This window comes from Acanthochromis polyacanthus, chromosome 3, assembly GCF_021347895.1.
Source record: "Acanthochromis polyacanthus isolate Apoly-LR-REF ecotype Palm Island chromosome 3, KAUST_Apoly_ChrSc, whole genome shotgun sequence".
Classification (NCBI taxonomy): Eukaryota; Metazoa; Chordata; class Actinopteri; family Pomacentridae; genus Acanthochromis; species Acanthochromis polyacanthus.
The window spans coordinates 42,017,634-42,039,554 of NC_067115.1; the positions used below are offsets into that span (position 1 = coordinate 42,017,634).

General features: G+C 39.2%; 1 protein-coding gene across 1 annotated transcript; it reads right to left on the minus strand.

The window, feature by feature from the left end:
- Positions 1 to 1,605: 1,605 nt before the first annotated feature.
- LOC110972123 (NACHT, LRR and PYD domains-containing protein 1a-like) lies at positions 1,606 to 20,953 on the minus strand. Its single transcript, XM_051945642.1, has 8 exons — positions 20,382 to 20,953; positions 18,883 to 18,938; positions 17,446 to 17,660; positions 17,076 to 17,338; positions 8,235 to 8,348; positions 6,919 to 7,060; positions 6,529 to 6,618; positions 1,606 to 2,715 (listed from the first exon to the last, which is right to left on the minus strand). The coding sequence occupies exons 1-8, from the start codon at positions 20,847 to 20,849 to the stop codon at positions 2,396 to 2,398; spliced, it is 1,668 nt and encodes a 555-aa protein (XP_051801602.1). The 5' UTR covers positions 20,850 to 20,953; the 3' UTR covers positions 1,606 to 2,395.
- Between the last annotated feature and the right edge of the window lie 968 nt (positions 20,954 to 21,921).

Below are 21,921 nucleotides of genomic sequence, written 5' to 3' on the forward strand. Positions count from 1 at the left end.
AAACGCGATAGATTTTGACATTATGAATGGCATCTTAAAATTAAAATGGCTAAAATCTTTTCTCACAAACAGGGATTCACTTTGGTTCACTGTTCCTAACATGATTTTCAAGAAGGTGGGGGGAATAGACTTTCTGTTGCGATGTGACTTTGAATGTAGATCGTTACCGGTCAAACTTTCTGATTTTCATCAACAAGTTCTTCTCTATTGGAAATTAATATACTGCCACAATTTTACTCCTCACAATACACCAATCTGGAATAACCGATATATATTGCTGAACAGGAAGTCAGTTTGTAGGGTGGAATGGAATTCAAAAGGAGTCTGGGCTGTTGCTCACCTGTTAGATGAAAATGGGAACCCGTTATTACATGAAGACTTTTGCAAAAAATACCAAATACAATGTAGTTTCAAGGAATACACAAAAGTAATAAGTGCAATACCCATCTCTTTGAGAACAATGGTAAAAGAAGATATACGAAATTCTGAAGTCTCCCAAAGATTGAGACAATTGTGCATTGGGGGGATTGAGTTTTGTGATCGTGCATGTAATAACAAAGCTATTAGAAGACTGTTGTTAAATGAATTCTATCCAAATCCAATCAAAAGATCATATATTTTGAAACGATTTGAGGTGGAGAAAATTAAAAACATAAGGAAAAATTATATCTCACTTCCATTACCTCCCAAGGCCAAAGAAGTTCAGTTCAAACTTTTGAATGAAATCTACCCTACAAATGAATTCCTAAGACTAAGATTTAATTTGGATGTAAATAACTGTGTGTTTTGTGATGTGGATGTTGAAAATTTGAACCATGTTTTTTTTCACTGCAATGTGGTACATCCCTTTTGGTGTGACTTAAGGAGCTGGTTATTCTCAAAAAACATTCTTTTCCCCCTGACTGAAGATTCTATTATGTTTGGTGTGTTTAAAGATGATAAGAATCTAGAATTTATGCTGAATGTTTTATTGCTTTTAGGGAAATTCTTTATTCACAAATGCAGGTACTTTAAATCTAGACCCTGTTTTACTCACTGGAAGAATGAGTTCTTACTTTTTTGTAAATCTTTAAAATTAATTGAAAATAGGAAAGCCCTTCACTTGTTTTCTTTATTAGATAAATTTGATTTAATTTAAAAGTCCCTTCACAAATTTTATTTTTTTTATCTATCTCTTTCTCTTTTCTTCTTCCTTCTCTCTCCCTCCTTTTCTTTTCTATTTGGAATTACTCTGATTGCTCGATCTGTGATTGAAGTTCGTTAATGATGATGATTATATGTGCCTTGTTTGTTTGTGTATACTGTTCTAAAAAAAAACAAAAAAAAAACACTACCCCTCCGTTTGCGCGTTCCTTCTTCTTCTTCTTTTTGTTTAATGGCAGTTGGCACGCAACTTTTAGGTGCATTACCGTTTGTGCGTTCCCGCGGAGGGTCCTCCATATTAAGGGCCGTCCCAAACCGCGTAGTGCGGAGGGGGAGTGGACTGTTCAGCCCTTAAATAGCGAGTCTGCATCGACGCACACTCCGGACAACTTTTTCAGGAAGTGCAACGTCGAAATGGAGGAGGAAACAACATATTGATGTGAGTTCCACATGCTTGGAAAGTAATATTAAAGTAGCAGGGCAATATTAATCTAATAAGTAATATTATTAGATTTATATACAGTGAACACTGCATAGTACAGACTGTATTAAGCATTACCATGACTGAATACAAAGAGAAAACCCATAAAAGGATCCCACAATGTTAAACTTAAAAGCTTCCTTAAGTAAAGTGCAAAAGCAGTGAAGTGAGGAGTTATGATAAATATCAGCAAAAAATGTTTAAATAAATGTAGTCTGGGTTCTTTATGAACAGACAAAATTGATATAACATTTGCATTTTAAAATATCTAGAATAACATCTTAAACATCTTTAACACAAATAATAAATATGCATGCGACAGTCAAAAACATATCATCATCTGAATTATTTCCCTTTTCTAATTTCATATATTCAGGGTGGTAGGGCCACAAGCCATGTTGTACTTGAGCATACTATGACACATAAAAATACACATTGTAATGAAAATATGTATTACAAAACACAGCTTGCAATATGAACTTTCAGTCTGATGTGCAAATATCAGCCGATTACTTAAATAGATATTTGCACCAATCTGTTCAAAGACAAAAACTATGTTGAACAGTTAGCAGGCAGCATTGCTTGTGCCTGACAGTCAATATGGCACAGCTGTTACTCATTATCAAAAAGATTTGCATTTTAGCAAAACTCTGTGTATCAGAGTAAAACTTCAAAACAAGTTTTTAACTGTAAACTCTCTCATTATGCCCAGTTTTCCAAATTCACTGATCTAAGACTGTTATCATTATTCCACTGTTTGCTATTTTTGCATCACTGTAATTGCAGGAATTCAGAAAGAAATGGATCTAGTTCACAGAAAGCATCAATCAGAATTTTACAAGCCAGTTGCCCTTTTTTCAACACCATGTCAATCAGTTCTCTTGCTTGTTCTGCCCTGCTGGCCATTGCTCGTACGGACTCCATTTCCCCGCTGTTTACAACTTTCTCTTGCAGAAGTTTATCGAGCAGATCCTTTATAACAGACGTGGACACTCTGTTAACAAACTCTGTCCGAGCAGAGAACAGCTTCTCCTCCTCCTTCCCTGGGAAACTCTGAGTTCTTTGTAGATTTTGTCTACTTGAATCTGGACCTGGAAGACAGGTAGGAAAATAATTCTATTCAATAACCAGTAGTGAGTTTTAAAAGTTATGGTCTTAATTTACTGTATACTTTAAGGCTACAATATATACTGTATACTTTAAGGCTCCACCACTCTATATATACAGTGGCAGAGAAAAGTTTATGGACACCTCACAATTTGCGAAATATTGCATTATGAATCACTCTTAGATCTTCAAGTGCAATTTCTTTTAGTACAGTCACAGCCAAAACACTAAACAACACCTTACATATATATATATATATATATACCCTGTATATACATATATCTATATATATACAGATATTGCAAAAGTTCTTTTACACTCGGTTTCATGATCTTTAGAGACGTTTACATGTCGGCATGAAAACTTCCATTAAACAAACTGAAAGTTCTACCTTATAGGCAGGTGTCATTAATACAAATTTGCTCTCCGGTGAAGTTGTATCAAGATGGAAGTCAAAAGAGTTGAGATATCTGCTCTTCTTCGTGCTGGCCACAAGTCTGACATAGCCAAACAGCTGAACATCAGCTGGATGACAGTCGCGGAGAGGCTCAAGAATGGTGAAAATCTGAAAGATCTATGTCAGACTTGTTGTGGCCAGCACAACAAGTGCCCAGCCCACAAGGTAGAACTTCCAGTTTGTTCAATGGAATTTTTCACTCTGACATGTAAACGTCTCTAAAGATCATGAAACCGAGTGTAACAGAACTTCTGCAATATCTATATAGATATATGTATATACAGGGTGCCCCAAACAATGTATACACACTTTAAATTGTAAGTTAGGTGTTTACAATTATATATATATCCAAATATATACGTGTGTGTGTGTGTGTGTGTGTGTGTGTGTGTGTGTGTGTGTGTGTGTGTGTGTGTGTGTGTGTGTGTTGGTACTTGCTACATTGTAAGAACCATTTTCTGCATTTAACTATCAAAGTGAGGACATTTTTACAAAGTGAGGACATTTTGGCCAGTCCTCACTTTGAAACAGCCATGTTTGAGGGTGAAGACTTGTTTTTAGAGAACAGGTATGAATTGAGGTTTGGTTAGGGTAAGGATTAGGGTTAGGCAATCAGTTGTGATAGTTAAGGTTAGGGTAAGGCTCTAGGAAATGCATTACGCCTATGGATGTCCTCACTAAGATAGAAGTACAAGATTGTGTGTGTGTGTGTGTCTGTCTGTCTGTTTGACTAGAATTAAAATTAAAAGCAATTATTGAGGGCTCTTTTGCAGTATTTTTGCTTGTAAGTCATTCTCACTTGTCACATATTAGTCCAGGGTATATTTTATATTTTTTAAAGTTGTTGGAAAAGTTTAGTACAAAAACAAAAGTAGAAATAGAAATAACTAGAAATAGCCATTAAATAATAAGTTATACCGCTGTATAACCCCATCCCTAATAATCTAGAAGGTAAAATGTGTGTTAACAAAAATGCTTCATACTGTCCAATAGTACACTGTTCAAAAATATTAAAGGAACACTTTTTAATCTAAGTATTGCATCAAATCAGTGAAACATGTGGGATACTGATCTGGTCAAGTAAGTAACTGAGGGGCTTTTTAGTCAGTTTCAGCTGCTTTGGTGTTCATAAAATTAACAACAGATGCACTAGAGGGGGAACAATGAGACAACCCCCAAAACAGGAATGAGTTTACAGGTGAAGGCCACTGACATTTTTTTCCTTCCTTATTTTTTCTGACTGTTTTTCACTAGTTTTGCATTTGGCTAGGGTAAGTGTCACTTCTGGTAGCATGAGGCGATACCTGGACCCTACAGAGGTTCCACAGACAGTCCAACTCCTCCAGGATGGCACATCAATGCATGCCATTGCCAGAAGGTTTGCTGTGTCTCCCAGCACATTCTCAAGCGCATGGAGGAGATTTCAGGAGACAAGCAGTTAGTCTGGGAGAGCTTGACAGGGCTGTCGAAGGTCCTCAACCCATCAGCAGGACAGGTATCTGCTCCTTTGTGCAAGGAGGAACGGGATGAGCACTGCAATAGCTCTACAAAATGACCTCCAGCAGACCACTGGTGTGAATGTCTCTGACCAAACAATCAGAAAGATGTAATGAGAGTGGTCTGAGGGCCCAGTGTCAGAATTTTAGGGCTCTCTAGTGCCCACTGTGCTCGCTGACTGGCACCGTGGAGCTCGGCTGGCAACACAGGAATTTGCAAGTCCACCACTGGTGCCCTGTGCTTTTTACAGATGAGAGCAGGTTCACCCTGAGCACATGTGACAGGCATGAAAGGGTCTGGAGAAGCCGTGGAGAACGTTATGCTGCCTGTAACATTGTTCAGTGTGACTGGTTTGGTGGTGGGTCAGTGATGGTGTGGGGAGGCATATCCATGGAGGGACGCACAGACATCTACAGGCTGGACAATGGCATTCTGACTGCCAATAGGTATCAGGATGAAATCCTTTGACCCATTGTCAGACCCTACATTGGTGCAGTGGTCCTGGATTCCTTCTGGTGCATGACAATGCCCAGTCTTATGTGGTAAGAGAACTCATGCAGTTCCTGGAGGATCAAGGAGCTGACACCATTAGCTGGCCCCCATGCTCACCTGACCTGAATCCAATAGAACACCTTTGGAACATTATGTTTTGTTCCATCCGACACCATCAGGTTGCTCCTCAGACTGTCCAGGAGCTCAGCGATGCCCTGGTCCAGTTCTGGGAGGAGATACCCCAGGACACCATCTGTCGTCTCATTCAGAGCTTGTCCTGACATCGTCAGTCATGCATACAAGCACATGGATGCCATACAAACTACTGAATACCATTTTGAGTTGGTGCCAAGGAATTTCAGCAAGATGGACCAGCCTGCCACATCAGTTTTTCACTTTGATTTTGGGCTGTCTTGAATTTAGCCCTCCTGGGGGGTTGATAAGTTTCATTCCCATCAAACAATGTGGCACTTTTCATTCCTAACACAATATCCAGTCCATATCAATGTAAATATCCAGTTTGTTTTTTCCCCGTATTGAAATATGATGTATTTTCAAAGTGTTCCTTTAATTTTTTTGAGCAGTGTATAAGAGAAGATATAGCACTCAGACATTCAGATTTAATTTTTTTTTCCTGTTTTTAAATATTCTTTCAAGCACAGGCTATGAGAACACAGAGCTGCTCACGTTCATCTCCAGCTGGTACAGAGAGCGACAGACACTGGACACCCTGGACTGCTGTGAGTTATCTTCCCCACTATTTAGTTTAGTTTTTGGTTTAGTTCTTCTCGGCCTACTGGTCCGCCCTTTGTTAATTAGTTTAGTTCTTCCTCTCCGTTGTTTCCCTCCGGCTTCCCTCACTCAGTGTTTCTGTTCAGTTAATATTCTGGTTTTCTTTAATTAAATCATATTTAACTTCACCCTCCTGTCTACGCCTGCTGCTTGGGTTCACACTCCCAGTCTTGTGACAATGAGCCTGAAGTGGAAACTGAAACCAAGAGCAGAAGATTCACTGAACTACCCCCATGCAGGGAGATTAACCAAGTTTATTAAATGTGGAGATTTATCAAAGCAGAGCATTAAATGTAAATTAGACCGGTATATCAACCCAAATCATAATCATACCACTAAAATGAACCTTGAGTCAAGTAACTTCTGAGACTTAATCCTGGATTAATTATATGTTTATCTATAATGACAGATATGCAGGTTGCACATTCAAAGATTCAAAGATAAAAGACAGGAATTAGACTTTCTGCAAAATGTTAAAAAGTAAAATTCACACAATATTTCCGACAGAAACGTAATCATTTGCTAGGTTTTCTGTTTCTCATTCAACAGTACTGCTTACCACTTTCTTTAGTTGGAAATGGGAACCTGGCTGGGTCACTGACTGGAGATGGGGTTGACAGGGCAAGTGAGGTCAAGGCTGTTGTTAAACCTGAAACAAATGACAAGACTCAAGACTGTGAAGGACATGCTTTGATTTGCTGAGATTTAATTTATATATACAGTTGCTTTCAGGGGCAAAGCATTCGACAGTACTCAGGATTTTTGAAAAATTTCAGTAATTACAAATAAAAAAAGACAACTTGCTTCAGTTCCCTGACCACTAAAGGTAGAACTGCTGATTTTGTGTTCAAGTTAAAAAAAAAAAAAAAGCACAACAGAAGAAGGAGTAAATCAGTGAATTTTAGAATGTGGGAATGAGTATTTTCTGATTGAATGAAACCTCATTTACCATTTAGTTCAACATGATACTCCCAGGCATGTTTCCCCTCATGGTCTTGGACTGTCACAGTTGTATCTTCTGTGCTCAGAGGTAGCCGAATCTCAAAAGTCGGGTGGTAATTTGGTCCATACTTTAATTCAAATGAGGCACACTGCAAATCATAACACATTTCTTATGTTTACTTCATGTTAATGCAGAGTTAAAAGTGCACAACTGAAACTGTTTATATATACTTACAATGACTGAAACGACTTTGACAAACCTGGAAACAACACCTGAAGTGTCTCCAAATGTCACCTCATTGTTTTATTTTTTTACATTTTCACTAAACTCAGTGTCACACATATGAACTGCATAAGGCTAACCTCACAGGATATTACACACTAAATACTAAATTGATTAATTAACATACATCAACCACAACATTATAACCACTGACAGTTAAAGTGAATCTCACTGATCATCTCTCAAAATCTTCAAAACATAGCAGAATAATAAAAAGAAACAGTCAATTCACCATAAAAAAAACACCACTTTTGTCAAATTAGCTTCAAAAATCAGAGTCCTGCCTCTTTTCCTGCATGTTTCTCACATGTAGCCCATGTTGCTTTTGGTTTCCCATCACTTCTTTGCCTCAAACCCCCAGGCTATTTGCTTCTTTTTTTTGCACTGCGCTTAAACCTTTCTCTTCCTGTTTGCGTTGCACAATAGTGTAATGTTCTGCTGGGAAACTTTGGGTCATTCATGTGTACGCTACTTTGACACATACGTACAACCGACCTAAACATAACTGGCAACAGGACATTCTAATGGCAGCCTACCACAATATAAAAATTGCTGAGGTCTGGCTTAAGAAACACAACAAAAAGCTCAAGGAGTTGCCAGGCCTCCAAATTCCCCAGATCTCAATCTGATCGAGCATCATGGTTCCTCAGAACAATTCCATTTCATAGAGGTACAACCCCAAAAATCACAAGGTCCATAGGATCCACTGCCAACGTCTCAAGACACCCGACCAGGAACTGACATGTCAGAGCTGTTTTGGTGGCACAAGCAGTTAGGAAAGTGGTTTAAATGTTGTGACTGATTGGTGTATGCACTGAATGCTTTCACCCAAGAGCAGCTAGAATAGATCCAGCCCCCCACTGGGACCCTACAGAGGATAAAACGATGTATAGAACATAGATGGATGGAATCTTGAACCAATCACAAAAAGGTACTGAATCAGACTATCGTATTAGAGATGAGACACATTTCATTTACTCTGTCAGCCTCTTCCAGCATGACCTGACATATTTTCTAGAAGCTGTGTTGGAAGTACTCACCTCAGGTTGTATTCTGTAGGCCTCAGGACAGTGCAAACTGTAGGTTTGGTCTTGGATGAGTTGACAGGAAGAAGGAGCCTCGATGTACTCTGCGTTTCCCTGTTGCCTTTTCACCTTCAGTTGAATTAAAACATTTTTTATTGGACATTGTCTTCACTACTCTGATTACATAAATTCCTTTGCTTAAAGCTTGGAGACACTAAAGTTACTTGGTACAAAAGTGACAGACATGATAACGTTTAGAAGTATTTCACTGCACACTGCTTAAAGATGGGTAGTATAATAAGTTGTTATTGAGTCTGGAGCTGTCTCAGTGCTTTGGAGACTCAAAAGGATGAAAGATCACCTCTGCGCTTCTCCCTCTAAACTCTAAATTGAACCTGAGCTCATTACCTCAGCATGTCCCAGTGGTCAAACAATTTACATACTTGGGGGTGGACATTTTTCCTTCTTTAACTACTATTGCCAGCAAGAATTTTCAGGGCGTCCATAATAAAATTGAGGCGGATCTAAATAGATGGTCTCACTTGCCAAAATCAGTACAAGCTCGTGTGTCAATAATTAAAATGGATATTTTACCACGCATAAATTTTTTTTCTTCGATGTTGCCCTTACCACCCCCAATTAACTACTGGGAAAATGTACACTCTTTGGTCTCTAAGTTTAATCGGGGAGGGAAACGTGTGTGAAATTAACCACACGTCAACGTGATAAAACAGAAGGTGGTCTTTCCATGCCCAACTTCAAATACTACTTTTGGTCATTTGTACTGAGACCACTCACAGACTGGCTTAACCCCAATTCTGATCCGTGTTGGAAACCACTGGTGTAGTCCAGGGTATACGGCGGTATACGGCGTATACCCACTTATTTTTCAGTTAGCATTGCGTATACCCACTTCTAATGCTCTCTGGTGCGCATCATTCAGTAATATCTGTGTGCCAGGTAGCCCTCTTTTCCTTAAGGATGATGAAGCCATGAACAACCCTCCTCTGCCTGTAATTGGCTGGTACATGCTACCTTCACTGATTCGATTGGTTAACTTTAGGGATGAGCCAATCAGAGGCAGAGTAGGGCGGGTCATACAGAGGAAAATTTTGTTAACACCTCTGTGGCACTCCAGTTGATTGACAGGTCTGCTTGAAAGATGCGCGGAAATGTGAGAAAGTCAGAATAAACACCTCTCAAGTGAGTGGCACGTATCGAGCGAACCTACTTTCATGAACGATATAATTCTCAGGTAAGTTTTAAGGTGGTTTCCAAATGAATCATTGTTTTAAACTACTGGCAACATGACTGCACATTTCAAGGAGAGGATATTTTGTCGCTAGTGGTTTAAGCTGCAGTCAATTCCAGCCATTTTCAGTACAAAATAATCGCTAATATTCTATTTGTAAATAAAAATATGACGAGAAATACAGGGAATATTGGAGGCGCATCGCGAGGTGCATTTCCTCGAAAACGACCTATTCGTGGATCATGTACCGTCTTCAAGACATGTTTTGGACAAAATAGTTTACTGGCTTGTGTCGTCTGGATGTCCAAGGTTGGATTATGGCCGTTTTTTGTGGAATATTTTCATCCGTGTGTAATAATGAACCCGGAAATGTGAGTCGCGCTGTGTACGTTGAAGCCGTGTATAGAGAACGGATGGATGGATATTCGTTGTTTGTCGGACAAATGTGTTTATATTACCCGCTGTGGTAATCACATCTGAAAGTGGTTTATACCGGCGGATTCATGAGAATCTAAGCTTTCCATCGGCGTATAGTGTTTGTATAATCGTGTTTGCAGTTTCAGACATTTAGCAAATTGCTTATGCAGATCTCAAAGTGTACCGCGGGCGGGACACTGAAGCGCAACTGAAGCACAACGGGTTAAACTGAGTGTCGGGCTGAGTCTGACTAACAAAGGCTAACGTTATTCAAACGTAAGTCTGAAGCTAGCTAGATTGGGATAATGTGGGAAAACCTCTAGGCTGGTAGTTGATTTTAAAGTAAGTAAAAACACAAGAATGGGGACAGGTAGTTTAAGATTCGACCTAAAACAATATTGAGGTTTAATTCATGATGAAATATGAACAAGGATGCACTGTCAACTTCAAATTTGAAGTATTTTATTTAAATAAATGTTCAAAAGTAACTGAAACACCATGTTTGCCTCATGAAAAATACGTTACATTAATCCAGTTTGCTTGTGTGACCAGTAATAACTACAAACTGCTCCTAATCAAGTCATGATAATTTTATAATAGTGGGCAAGTAGAAATGACTGAATAAATTGAATAGAGTAGTCTTCTATGTCACTGTTTCTAAAACAGGGCGTTTTTCTGGACTAATTTAAAAAAGGTGAAAATTAAGAGTATACCCACTTTTCCAGGGACCACTATGTCATGTGTAGTTATAATAGTCTCCGCTAGGAGCGCTACCACATGTATTACTGGTATATCACCTGCAATGAAGTTAGAGCAAGAACACACAGTAAAAAGAAAGCCAGCCTTAAGCACGTCCTGTCTCTGCGGTCTTCTTTAACTATCTTCATCTCAACAACATAAAACATATGTGACATGGTGTCAGAAGTGAACGATGGAGCAACTAAAGCCACCAAACGGTTTGTGCCTCGAAGGAAATCTGGCGGAGAACTGGAAAACGTGGATCCAGAAGTTCGAGTTGTACCTCATTGCTAGCGGTATCTCGGAGAAGTCACAAAAAGTACAATGCGCTACTTTTCTACATGTGGCCGGAGACGAAGACATAGAAGTGCTAAAAGAGAAGTTTCGTGCATACTGCGAACCAAGAAAGAACATCACATATCTCAGACACATGTTCTTCACAAGGGCTCAAGGTAAAAATGAAAGCATCGACGCATACGTGACAGATCTGAAAAATAAAGCAAAGGATTGCGAGTTCGGACTGTTAACTGATTCCCTTATCAGAGATCGTATTGTGTGCGGCGTGGATAACGCACATGTCAGAGCTAGACTACTAAGAGAGCCAGACCTCACATTAACTAAAGCTGTTGACATCTGCAGAGCAAACGAAGCCACACAAAGTCACATGAAAGTGCTAAATGAAGAGAGTGACATCGCGGTCAATAAACTTGCTAAAGCTAAACTACAAAAAAAGGCTAAAGCTAACGAGAACAAAGACTGTGGTAAATGTGGAAACAAACACGAGTTTGGTAAGTGCCCCGCATATGGCCAAACATGTAAGCTCTGTTCACGTAAAAACCACTACGCCCGTGTATGCAGGTCTAAAAAGCCCAGAAAATATCAGAGAAACACTGAAAGAACTGTAAATGAGATTGAACAGGAGCAAAATGAGCTGTTTATTGGAGCAGTACAGTCAAACAGGAAAAGAAATGGCAAAAAGTCAAACAAAGATGATGAAAAGTGGAAAGAAGTGCTGAAAATAAATGGTCAAAAGGTCACATTCAGGCTGGATACCGGTGCTGATTGCAACGTGCTACCACTATCATTACTAAATCAAGTGGCCCCAAAGCACGCACTACAGAAGTCAAGTTTCAAGTTGGTGACCTACTCTCGACACAAGGTGGAGCCATTGGGTAAGGCATTACTCCAATGTGAATACAAATGTGAAAATCATCAACTTGAGTTTCAGATAATAGAGTCAAACTTACCAGCAATACTGGGAGGAGGTTCTTGTGCAAAAATGGGACTGATAAAAAGACTTTACAATATCGAGAAAGTCATTGATACCGACATTTTCACAGAATACAAAGATGTCTTTACAGGATTAGGGTGTGTACCTGGACTACACCATATCAAGATTGACCCAGAGGTGTCACCTGTTATTCATCCACCGAGAAAAGTTCCAATAGCACTGAAAGACCAAATCAAAACTGAGCTAGAAAGGATGGAGCAGCTCGGAGTTGTGGAAAAGCAAACAGAGCCCACGGACTGGGTTAACAGTATGGTAACTGTTCAAAGGCCCAATAAGAAACTCAGGATTTGCATTGATCCTCAAGACCTCAACAACGCCATTAAAAGAGAACATTACCCACTTCGGACAGTGGAGGAAGTAGTCGCAGAAATGCCAAATGCAAAGTACTTCTCAGTCCTGGACGCCAACCATGGATTCTGGCAGATACAGCTGGACGAAGACAGTTCTAAGTTGTGCACATTTAACACGCCATTTGGTCGTTATAGGTTCAAGCGGCTCCCCTTTGGTGTCTCTTCTGCGCCTGAGGTGTTTCAAAAATACATTGCTCAGCGGCTAGAGGACTTGGAAGGAGTTGTGAATGTTATGGATGACATTCTTGTATGGGGAGAAAACAAAGAACAGCACAATAAAAGACTGAAAGCGCTTCTTGACAGAGTGAGAAGCATAAACTTAAAACTGAACAAAGACAAATGCAAAATCGGACTGACAGAAATCCAGTATATTGGACATATACTGACTGCGGACGGTCTCAAGCCTGATCCAAGCAAAATAAGAGCTATCACAGACATGCATCAGCCACAGGACAAAGCTGCGCTGATGAGATTTCTTGGCATGGTGCAGTACTTGGCAAAGTTCATTCCCAATTTGTCAGAGGTGAGTGCTCCCCTCAGGAAGCTATTAGAAGAGGAAGTAGCATGGCATTGGGAATCTCAACAGGTTCAAAGTTTTGAAAAGCTAAAGACTCTTGTATGCAATACACCTGTTTTGAAGTACTATGACATTAACAAAGAAGTGACTCTATCCGTAGATGCAAGCTCAGAAGGCTTAGGAGCTGCATTATTGCAAGAAGGGCAGCCAGTTGCTTACGGTTCTAGAGCACTAACAGACACGCAAAAGAGATATGCTCAAATAGAAAAGGAGCTTCTAGCAATCGTTTATGGATGTGAAAAGTTCAAGCAATACTTGCATGGAAAGCAAGTCAATGTGGAGTCTGATCATAAGCCATTGGAGGCTGTGTTCAAAAAAGGACTACACAAAGCCCCACCAAGACTACAAAGGATGCTAATGAGACTTCAATCCTTTAACCTACAGGTGTCTTACAAACCCGGAAAAGACTTGTACATTGCCGACACACTCAGCAGAGCATTTCTAAATGAGCAAACAGAAGTGTTGGAGGAGGAACTAGAAATAAACGCCCTTTCAACTAACCTCCCTATCTCTGAAGATAAATTGGCACAGTTCAAAAGAGCAACAGCAGATGACAATGAGCTGCAGCAAGTGAAAAATGCAGTCATGTCAGGATGGCCGGAAAACATAAAACATGTTATCCCTGAAATAAGAAAATACTGGACTTTCAAAGAAGAAATCACATACTCTGAAGGACTGTTGTTTAAAAACGACAAGTTGATTGTTCCTCAAAGCATGCAAGCTGAGATGCTATTAAAGATACATGAAGCTCATTTGGGCATCGTCAAGTGTAAAGAAAGAGCGAGAGATATCCTATTTTGGCCAGGGATGTCAAAGCAAATTGAGGACACTGTAATGAAATGTTCTGTCTGCAACTCATACAAGCGTAACAATGTCAAAGAACCACTTATGTGTCATGAAATACCAGACAGAGCATGGGCAAAAGTTGGACTAGATTTGTTTCATTTTGATCAGGACGAATATTTGATATGTGTGGATTACTATTCAAAATATCCAGAAATAGCAAGACTCCCACAGACATCAAGCAAACAAGTGATCACCGCTCTCAAGTCCATGTTCGCTCGTCATGGAATCCCAGATACATTAATGTCTGATAATGGACCCCAATTTACAAGTGAAGAGTTTGCACATTTCGCAGAAACCTGGGAGTTTAGACACATCACTTCAAGTCCTGGTTTCCCACAATCTAATGGACAAAGTGAAAGAGCTATTCAGTCGGTGAAGAATCTGCTCAAAAAGGCAAAGGAAAGTCAAGGTGACCCATACATTGCACTTCTTGAATACAGAAACGCACCACTGGATGGAGTGAAGCTGTCACCTGCTCAACTACTAATGGGTAGACGTCTGAAAACCAAACTACCAACGAGCGCTCAATTACTTCAACCTGAGTTACACGAAGACATTCATACAAAACTTAAGAAAAGACAAGAGAAACAAAAGCACTACTACGACCGAGGAGCAAAGCACCTTCCTGGATTGGACCAAGGAGAAGCGATTCGAGTCAGAGTTGGCACAACATGGCAACCAGCAGTTGTTCAAAGTGACCACAACCTGCCACGCTCTTATGTCGTTCGCACACCTCAAGGCGGTGTCTTCAGGAGAAATAGGAGACATTTGCTTAAGTGCAAGGAAGAAGCAGCTGAAGGTGACCTTATAGACTCTGAAACATCTACTGCTGAAGTCAGACACACAGAAGACGGTAACACTGTTCCAGCTGCGACGTCACAGACTTTTACACCAAATAACAAGGGTCCAGCAGCTAAAACATCTCGCTATGGCAGGGTGATAAAAACACCTAAAAGATACTTATAGTAAATGTCAACTAAGACATGCTGAGAAAAATGTTGTTTACATTGTTTCACTTTAGACAATAAGTGTTTGGTTTGAAAGCATGTTTCATTAAGTTTAAAAAAAAAAAAAAAAAAAAAAAAAAAAAAAGGAGATTTCATGTGTAGTTATAATAGTCTCCGCTAGGAGCGCTACCACATGTATTACTGGTATATCACCTGCAATGAAGTTAGAGCAAGAACACACAGTAAAAAGAAAGCCAGCCTTAAGCACGTCCTGTCTCTGCGGTCTTCTTTAACTATCTTCATCTCAACAACATAAAACATATGTGACACACTACACCACTGCTGGAAACCTATAGAAAAGAACCGAGCATCCCCACACAGATTAGAGGATCTGATTTACTCCACTGTCCCTTTGAAACGAGCTAAGCTGCGACTTGGTGCCATAATGAGTTTCCTCTTATCAACATGGGTTATTACTGAGAAGGAATCTAAGAACACATGCAAATGGCACAGAAATAGTCCACTCTTTCATAATTATTCCCTACTCACCGGGGGGGTCCTATTCTCATCTCCGGAATGGAGCTCTAGGGGTATCCATGTTTTGGCTGATATTTATAATGAGAATGGGCTTCGTGATTTCAATGATTTGAAACTGTCTTACCAATTACCTGGATCATCTTTATTTCTGTATTTCTAACTACGATCATCTATGAAAGCATACGGAGTGCCATGGAATTCTCCTCTTACTGCTCACCCTTTGCACTCCATATTATACAACAAAGGACGAAAAAGAGGTTTGGTCTCTCGAATTTGTTCACTTATCCAGGACTCTTCTTACAAAACCCTCCCTATTGTACATGTGTGGTCTAACGAAATGAAGCACTACAATGGAGGTGACTCATTGAAATGGGAAAAGATCTGGTCCTCAATTGTCTTTGCTTCTAAAAATCCAAACCATCAACAGATCCATTTCAATTATATCCACAGGACTTACCTCACTCCGAGGAGAAACTCTCATGAAACGTTTACCATCTCCAAATTGCACCCTGTGCTCAGATGGACTTACAGGCTCATATTTACATATGTACTGGGAATGTAAGGATGTGAAGCTTTTTTGGGGTGAGGTCTGTTCTACTTTATCTAATGTACTGGAAATCACTGTGCCATGTTCTCCCATTGTGCTACTCCTGAATGATATCACCCCTTTAAAATTGGCATGCTGGAAGAGACGCATCCTCCTAACGGGCATCACTGCTGCCAAAAAGATGCTGGCTTTACGCTGGAAACCTCCACATACAATTACCAAGCTCCACTGGATTAACACATATATTGACATAATAAATATGGAGCTTTCAGTGGCAAGAATGCACGGTGCTGGAGCTGATACTATTCTGGCTTGGCAATCAATGGCAGGTAAGATTCAGGAATTGCTGTAACTTCTATGTCTATTTGGATCTCTTGTTTAAACATGGTCTGTCATATCCTGTAAAAGTTTAATATAGATCCAAATTTGGGGGGGTGGGGGGTTGTCACCTGTTTTTTTTTTCTCTCTTCCTTTAATTTCCTTATTTTTTTATTTCTATTAGATTGCAATGTACCTTTTACTTGTACCGGACTGCTGTACCTGTTCTACTTGAAAAGCAATTAAAAAAATTGTTCACAAAAAAAAAGGATGAAAGATCACCATATTTTATTAAGAGGATGTTTCCCCTTGTTTTGATGGTGGTGGTGAAAGCTGACTGACACCTCACATCATGTGTTGGTGTTCAGGAGGGACTGACTGTACCAGTCATAACCACTGCATTTACACAACAAATGACAGAATAAAATACCTTAACATTTCATAGTAAGACTTAAATACATGACCAAACATTCAACTTTTTCATATGTTTGTGTTAAATATACAATTCATACTTAAGAATGCCTGGAGCTCATTGCTCCCACCAGAAAAATCCTTTCATGTCTTACCATTTTGCAAAATTATTTAGTTTAAATAAAGACTTCTCTGGATAAGACATCATAGCAATTAATATCACTTGTAAGAAGGAAGACAGCAAATTAACAAAAAAGGCACAAAGAAAATTATATTTTGAAAGATAACACAGCACATAACTAAACTAAAACCCAAAATCATCAGAGAAAGGCTTGTGCCAGGAAAAAGTTTCTTATTAACTATAGTGATTACATTTTCTCACTGTATTCAGTATCTGAGTAATATCTGTCTCTCAAAAACCTTTCAAATATACCCAAACAAATGGATGTTGAATTTTAGAGTCATTTGTGACGAATGAATTCATGAAAGAGAATAATTGTAAGTATAACATAAACTCTAAAACAAATATAGAAAGAAATTCTATCACTGACTGACAAACCTAATTTTTGCTCATTCCAAAAATGGTGACTTCATGAATTAATAATAACTATTGACAGGCTCTTACCTCTGGCAGCGGCACGTTTTCTGGCAGTAGAAAAATGTTGAGTTTTTGACTCTGCCTCATGTACAGTCGGTGGAACAGCAGAACTTGGCCACGTATTGGTTTCTGGATGTTTAGTAAACTCATGACCACATCCCATACCAAGCCAAAGGCAGAGAAGTGTGGGACACTCACAACCACATGAGTATCCGTTATCTCCTCCGGCTGAATGATGCTCATTCCATCATCATCGATGTGGGCCACATACAGGAGCTCATTACGTCCATCTGTAAATATAAGTCTCCTTATCTTTAATTCTAAATAATATTACACATACTTAGAAATAACTGTGCTTTGATTTTATATTTCTAAGTATCAGACTGGACATACTTACAGGGTTGGTTTTCACAGTGTGGGAGATGCAGCTGAGAGACGGCATTCTCAGAACCCTGGATGTTAAACAGTGGACCTGCAGGGACCTTTTTAGCTGAGAGAAGGAGACCCTCATCCCACTGGATGATCCGGTATAATACCTCCCCCTGACGGGTCATTGTAAACACCAGCCTAGTTAAATCACACTGGAATACACCTGGACGCAGGCCCTTGAACCTGTGCAACACAACAGAAATACCACAGACATGTTAAAACCTCAGTACGCCACACTAACAAATCAGCATGACTCTGCTGTGTAAAACCTCATCCTGAGCAAAAGATCTTTCAGTAGTTAAAACATTGCTTGCAGTTTTGAGTAAGTTGACTTTATTCGTTTACTTTATGACTTTTTTGTCACTTTCTGGCACAGACAAGTTGAAAAGAGCACAATGGTCTTTTTTCATTCTTTACTGGTGATGCTGTTGACTTCCTGTTGCTCTCCTTCCCTGTACTTTTGTTCAGGTATTTCTGAGTCTGGGTGTGCATGTACCTGATCTGTAGCTACTGACCCCACTAACCTGTCGAACCTACTGCTTACTGCTCCCTATTTCTACCACACTATTATGCACAATTTTTTTTGCTGAGTGTGCTCATTAGGATAAGCAAAACAAAAAGGCAGAAAACTAAGTCAATATTGACAGTTGTTTAACAGATGAGTCATAAAGTATAAATCTAACATGGATTAGAAACACAGCAGAAAATTTAGCATTGTAGTCTGTATTGTTTACAGCTCCCTACTTCCACCACACTGTCAATTTTCTGCTGTGCTTATAATACATTATATATTCAAACTTAATGCGTCCATACTCATCCGTTAAACAACTATTAATATTAACATAGTTCTCTCCATTTCTGTATTATCCAATGCACATTATCAATTTGTATATTGCACATGCTTCTGTAGTTGTATTTGTATCATGTACATACTGTTGTACATGCATACTTTACGTACAAATGGTGTTTATTATTATTATTATTTTTGGTATTCATTGTCTAACTTTTAATGTTCTTTCTATTCAGTGAAAATACAAACACAAAAGGGACATGGCAAAAGACACTTTTAGTTATGTTTTGTAATTCTTTGTGTTTCCAAGTTTTTAGTCAGAAATAAACATTAACATATAAGGTCACATTTATAGCTTGCAGATGTGACGGTAGCTGACTAATGGGTCTCAGACACACTGGAGCTTAAATTTCAACAGTGGTATGATACATATGAACAATAATAAATTATATCAACCATCACCAAAACATCCAACATACTGTAACTGATATGCAATGGTCAATGTTACATAATCTTTCCACTTAACAGATAAAAATCTTATCTATTTAGAATGACATGTAATGACAGCCATAAAAACAGAGGAAACAATGTTTGCCAAAGTACAAGTCGGATTACCTGTACGAAGTCACTCCATCTTCCTTAACCAGATCAGGTGTAAACCGTGATGGAGTCTAAATTTTAGAAAGACACAAAATTAGTTTGTGAAACATGACAACTAGTAATCATTGGCACTGAAGTGATAAACTAGAATTATGGCCTTGAGCACCTTATCTCATCAGTGACATGAACATTCATGTCTGTCCAGACTTATTACACACTATATGCAGGGAATTTAATAGATGGAATATAAAATATGGTCACTATCTCTCCTTCTCATCTTAGTTATGAGTTATGATGAAAAAAAGTGTTTTTGCAGAACAATAAGACCGCAGTTTATCTTTTTGCAGATATGTCACCATCTTCACTTCACTATTATATCTTTTTTTACATATATTTAAAATGTTACAATTAAAGTGTCAATTTTTGACTTTCTCTGTGAACCTACTTAGCGAAGGCTATTATTAAAGACTACAGGCAAGGAGCACAGGAAAGGTTTACAGATGACATGACCAAGGACCAAGGACAAACACAGGCTGAATAGGCAGCAAGGTAAGTGGGAACAAGTGAAAACATGCTTGCACTAGGAATTTGAAATGAAGAGCCACTGTGGCTCACGCATAAGAATAACAATGAGCCACAAAAAGCCACAAATTTCTATGTCAGTGATAGCGGGAAAAATTGAGTCATTTTCCTGCATTCTGGTGCATTTTGAGGTAAAAAATGCTCAATTAAACAGTTCTATTTTAACTATTATATTTCTACTTATATGTATGTATGTTGTTATTTTCATCGTTTTTACACTCCTCCTTGGCTGCTCTGAGCATCTGGCGGTAATCTCCTCTTTCTCGCTTTTCCTGATCGCAAATGACTCGCCTTGTGGCACACCGTTCAGAGATTTCACACAGTAAAGATAGCATACTTTTCTGTGATTGGCTGAGAGCGGGTCATGACCTGGGCGCGTGATCAAGATTCGGGTGGCTCCGACCATTTCCGACGCCTGCCGAGAGAAAAAGCTTGTTTTTCTTATATTATCGCTCGGGCGTTTCGAAGAAAAAGTAAGTCGAACCCTTTTTTGTTGCTTTTTACAAGAAAAATAGAGCGCCACTGTGGCTCATACGGTTCAGAATGACCGCGCCATCCAGCAAAACGATGCGCCAATGGTGCTGTGGCGATCGGCTAGCGCAAGCCTAGCATGTGATCGTCAGCAGGCAGCTGATGTAGAGTGCACTTGTTGTCATGGTTACAGTGACGCTGTGCCACTGTCTCATAATGATACAGAAATCTTTAACAAATCCATGGATCCAGACTATAAGCTGCATCACTGCCAAAATCTAATCACTTGATCCTTGTGTCATGTCTGACCTTCCCTCAAAGTCTCATCCAAATCTGTTTTTGAGTAATGTTGCTAACAGACACACAGACAAACCAACGCCGATCATCACTGTCTCGCTCCTTTGGACGGAGTAATAAATAATAAATTAACACTGACAAATGTTTGTGGATGAACTGCTCACCTTTATCTTCTCTGGCTTGTCTTTCAGCCAGTCAAGCTGTGTTTTGGTTTTGCTTGGACCCAGTGTGAGATCAGAGACATCTGATGAATTTGTTATGAAAGAAAAGGATATTTTGAAAAGAACATTTACAAATGATGGACATGAATGATTGACAATATTACAGAGGCAGTAAAAAGTAGCATAAAACTTTAATCCTCCTGTAAAGTATTGCTGTCTGAAAGTAAATTTAAGTGCAGTAATTAAGGTACCAGTCCATGAAACTGCACTTACCCAATATAGGTCTCCACTCTGGAAGACTGTATGTGCAAATGTAAAGGTGGTTAACACAAGACACAGACACACACAGACACACACAGACACACACAGACACACAGACACACAGACACACACACACACACAGACACACACACACACACACACACACACACACATTGTGACACTCTGCTGTATGTATACTCGATTCCACATGATTTGTCTAATTCATGACATAAGAAGGAATCATTACTTATAATGAAATATTTTTAACAATTAAAACATGGAAATAAAAGGTACATTTGTTTTCTGATTACCTGTGTAAAAAAGCCCGTGCAGCTGAATACTTCTCCCTTGTAAAAGGCGGAATGTCCTGGAAAATAGAAAAAGCTAAGCATTGTTTTCCATTCTTAGCAACTTGTTGCTGTGTCCTCTGAAGCTAGAGGCCATTAATATGCAGGAAAATTGTATCCAGAACCAAAAAGTATTACACCCATAAATGATCCTGGATCTGCTGCTCTATGCTCACCGTCAGTCGGTCTGTACCAGGCTTTGCATTTGCTTCGTTTGGATCCAGTTCGAGATCAAACTCATCTGATGAAGACAAGAGCACATTCAAAATAAAAGAACATTCAGCTCTCAATCACTGAAAGAAGAGAGGAATTGAACCGATCAACTGAATCAAGTTTCACAGGAACTGTCTCATGGCCTTTAATCAAAGACTTGAAACTTACTATGGTGACATTAAATATGTTAAACATATTTGAATACAACTTAAAATTACACATTTAACTTCTTCGTGGTTTCTGTCATCCAGTGTCCTCTATTATTACAAAGCCATAACTACCATGGCTACAGCTGAATCTTCAAGCAAAGGGGTCAATGTAGAAATGTGGAAAACAACATCAAACTGGAGATGGGCAAATCAATGTCCTGCTTGGTACCTTAACATGCAGAGTTCAAACAGATGTAAGGTTGGGGTTTTAAGCTTCATCTCACCCAAAGTCAATCAAGAAATACTTCATGTACTTACCCACAGCACTGTGGTGAAGTGATGCTGTAGACTTGTTCAATCCAGACATTTTTGAAAGAAGCAAACTTTGTCTTCGTCTTTCAGTGAAATAGAAAATTAGAAGGTAGTTATTATGCCATGCACTTTTTTACACTCATGCACGCATGCACATACACAACACAAACAAACACACACACACACACACAAAACTATACAATAAAACTAAATAAACCCCTGAAATGATTCTATGCCAAAATCACTATTTACACAACATTG

What these genes read in the sequence shown, in the direction of transcription:
- LOC110972123 (XM_051945642.1), bottom strand. Translation starts at nt 20,849, where the DNA reads ATGTGGAATCGAGTATACATACAGCAGAGTGTCACAATGTGTGTGTGT. An exon ending in ACACTGTGAAAACCAACCCT is followed by an intron (nt 17,339 to 17,445) that starts GTAAGTATGTCC and finishes TTATATTTACAG; the next exon opens with ATGGACGTAATGAGCTCCTG. An exon ending in ATTTCCAACTAAAGAAAGTG is followed by an intron (nt 2,716 to 6,528) that starts GTAAGCAGTACT and finishes CCTGTCTTCCAG; the next exon opens with GTCCAGATTCAAGTAGACAA.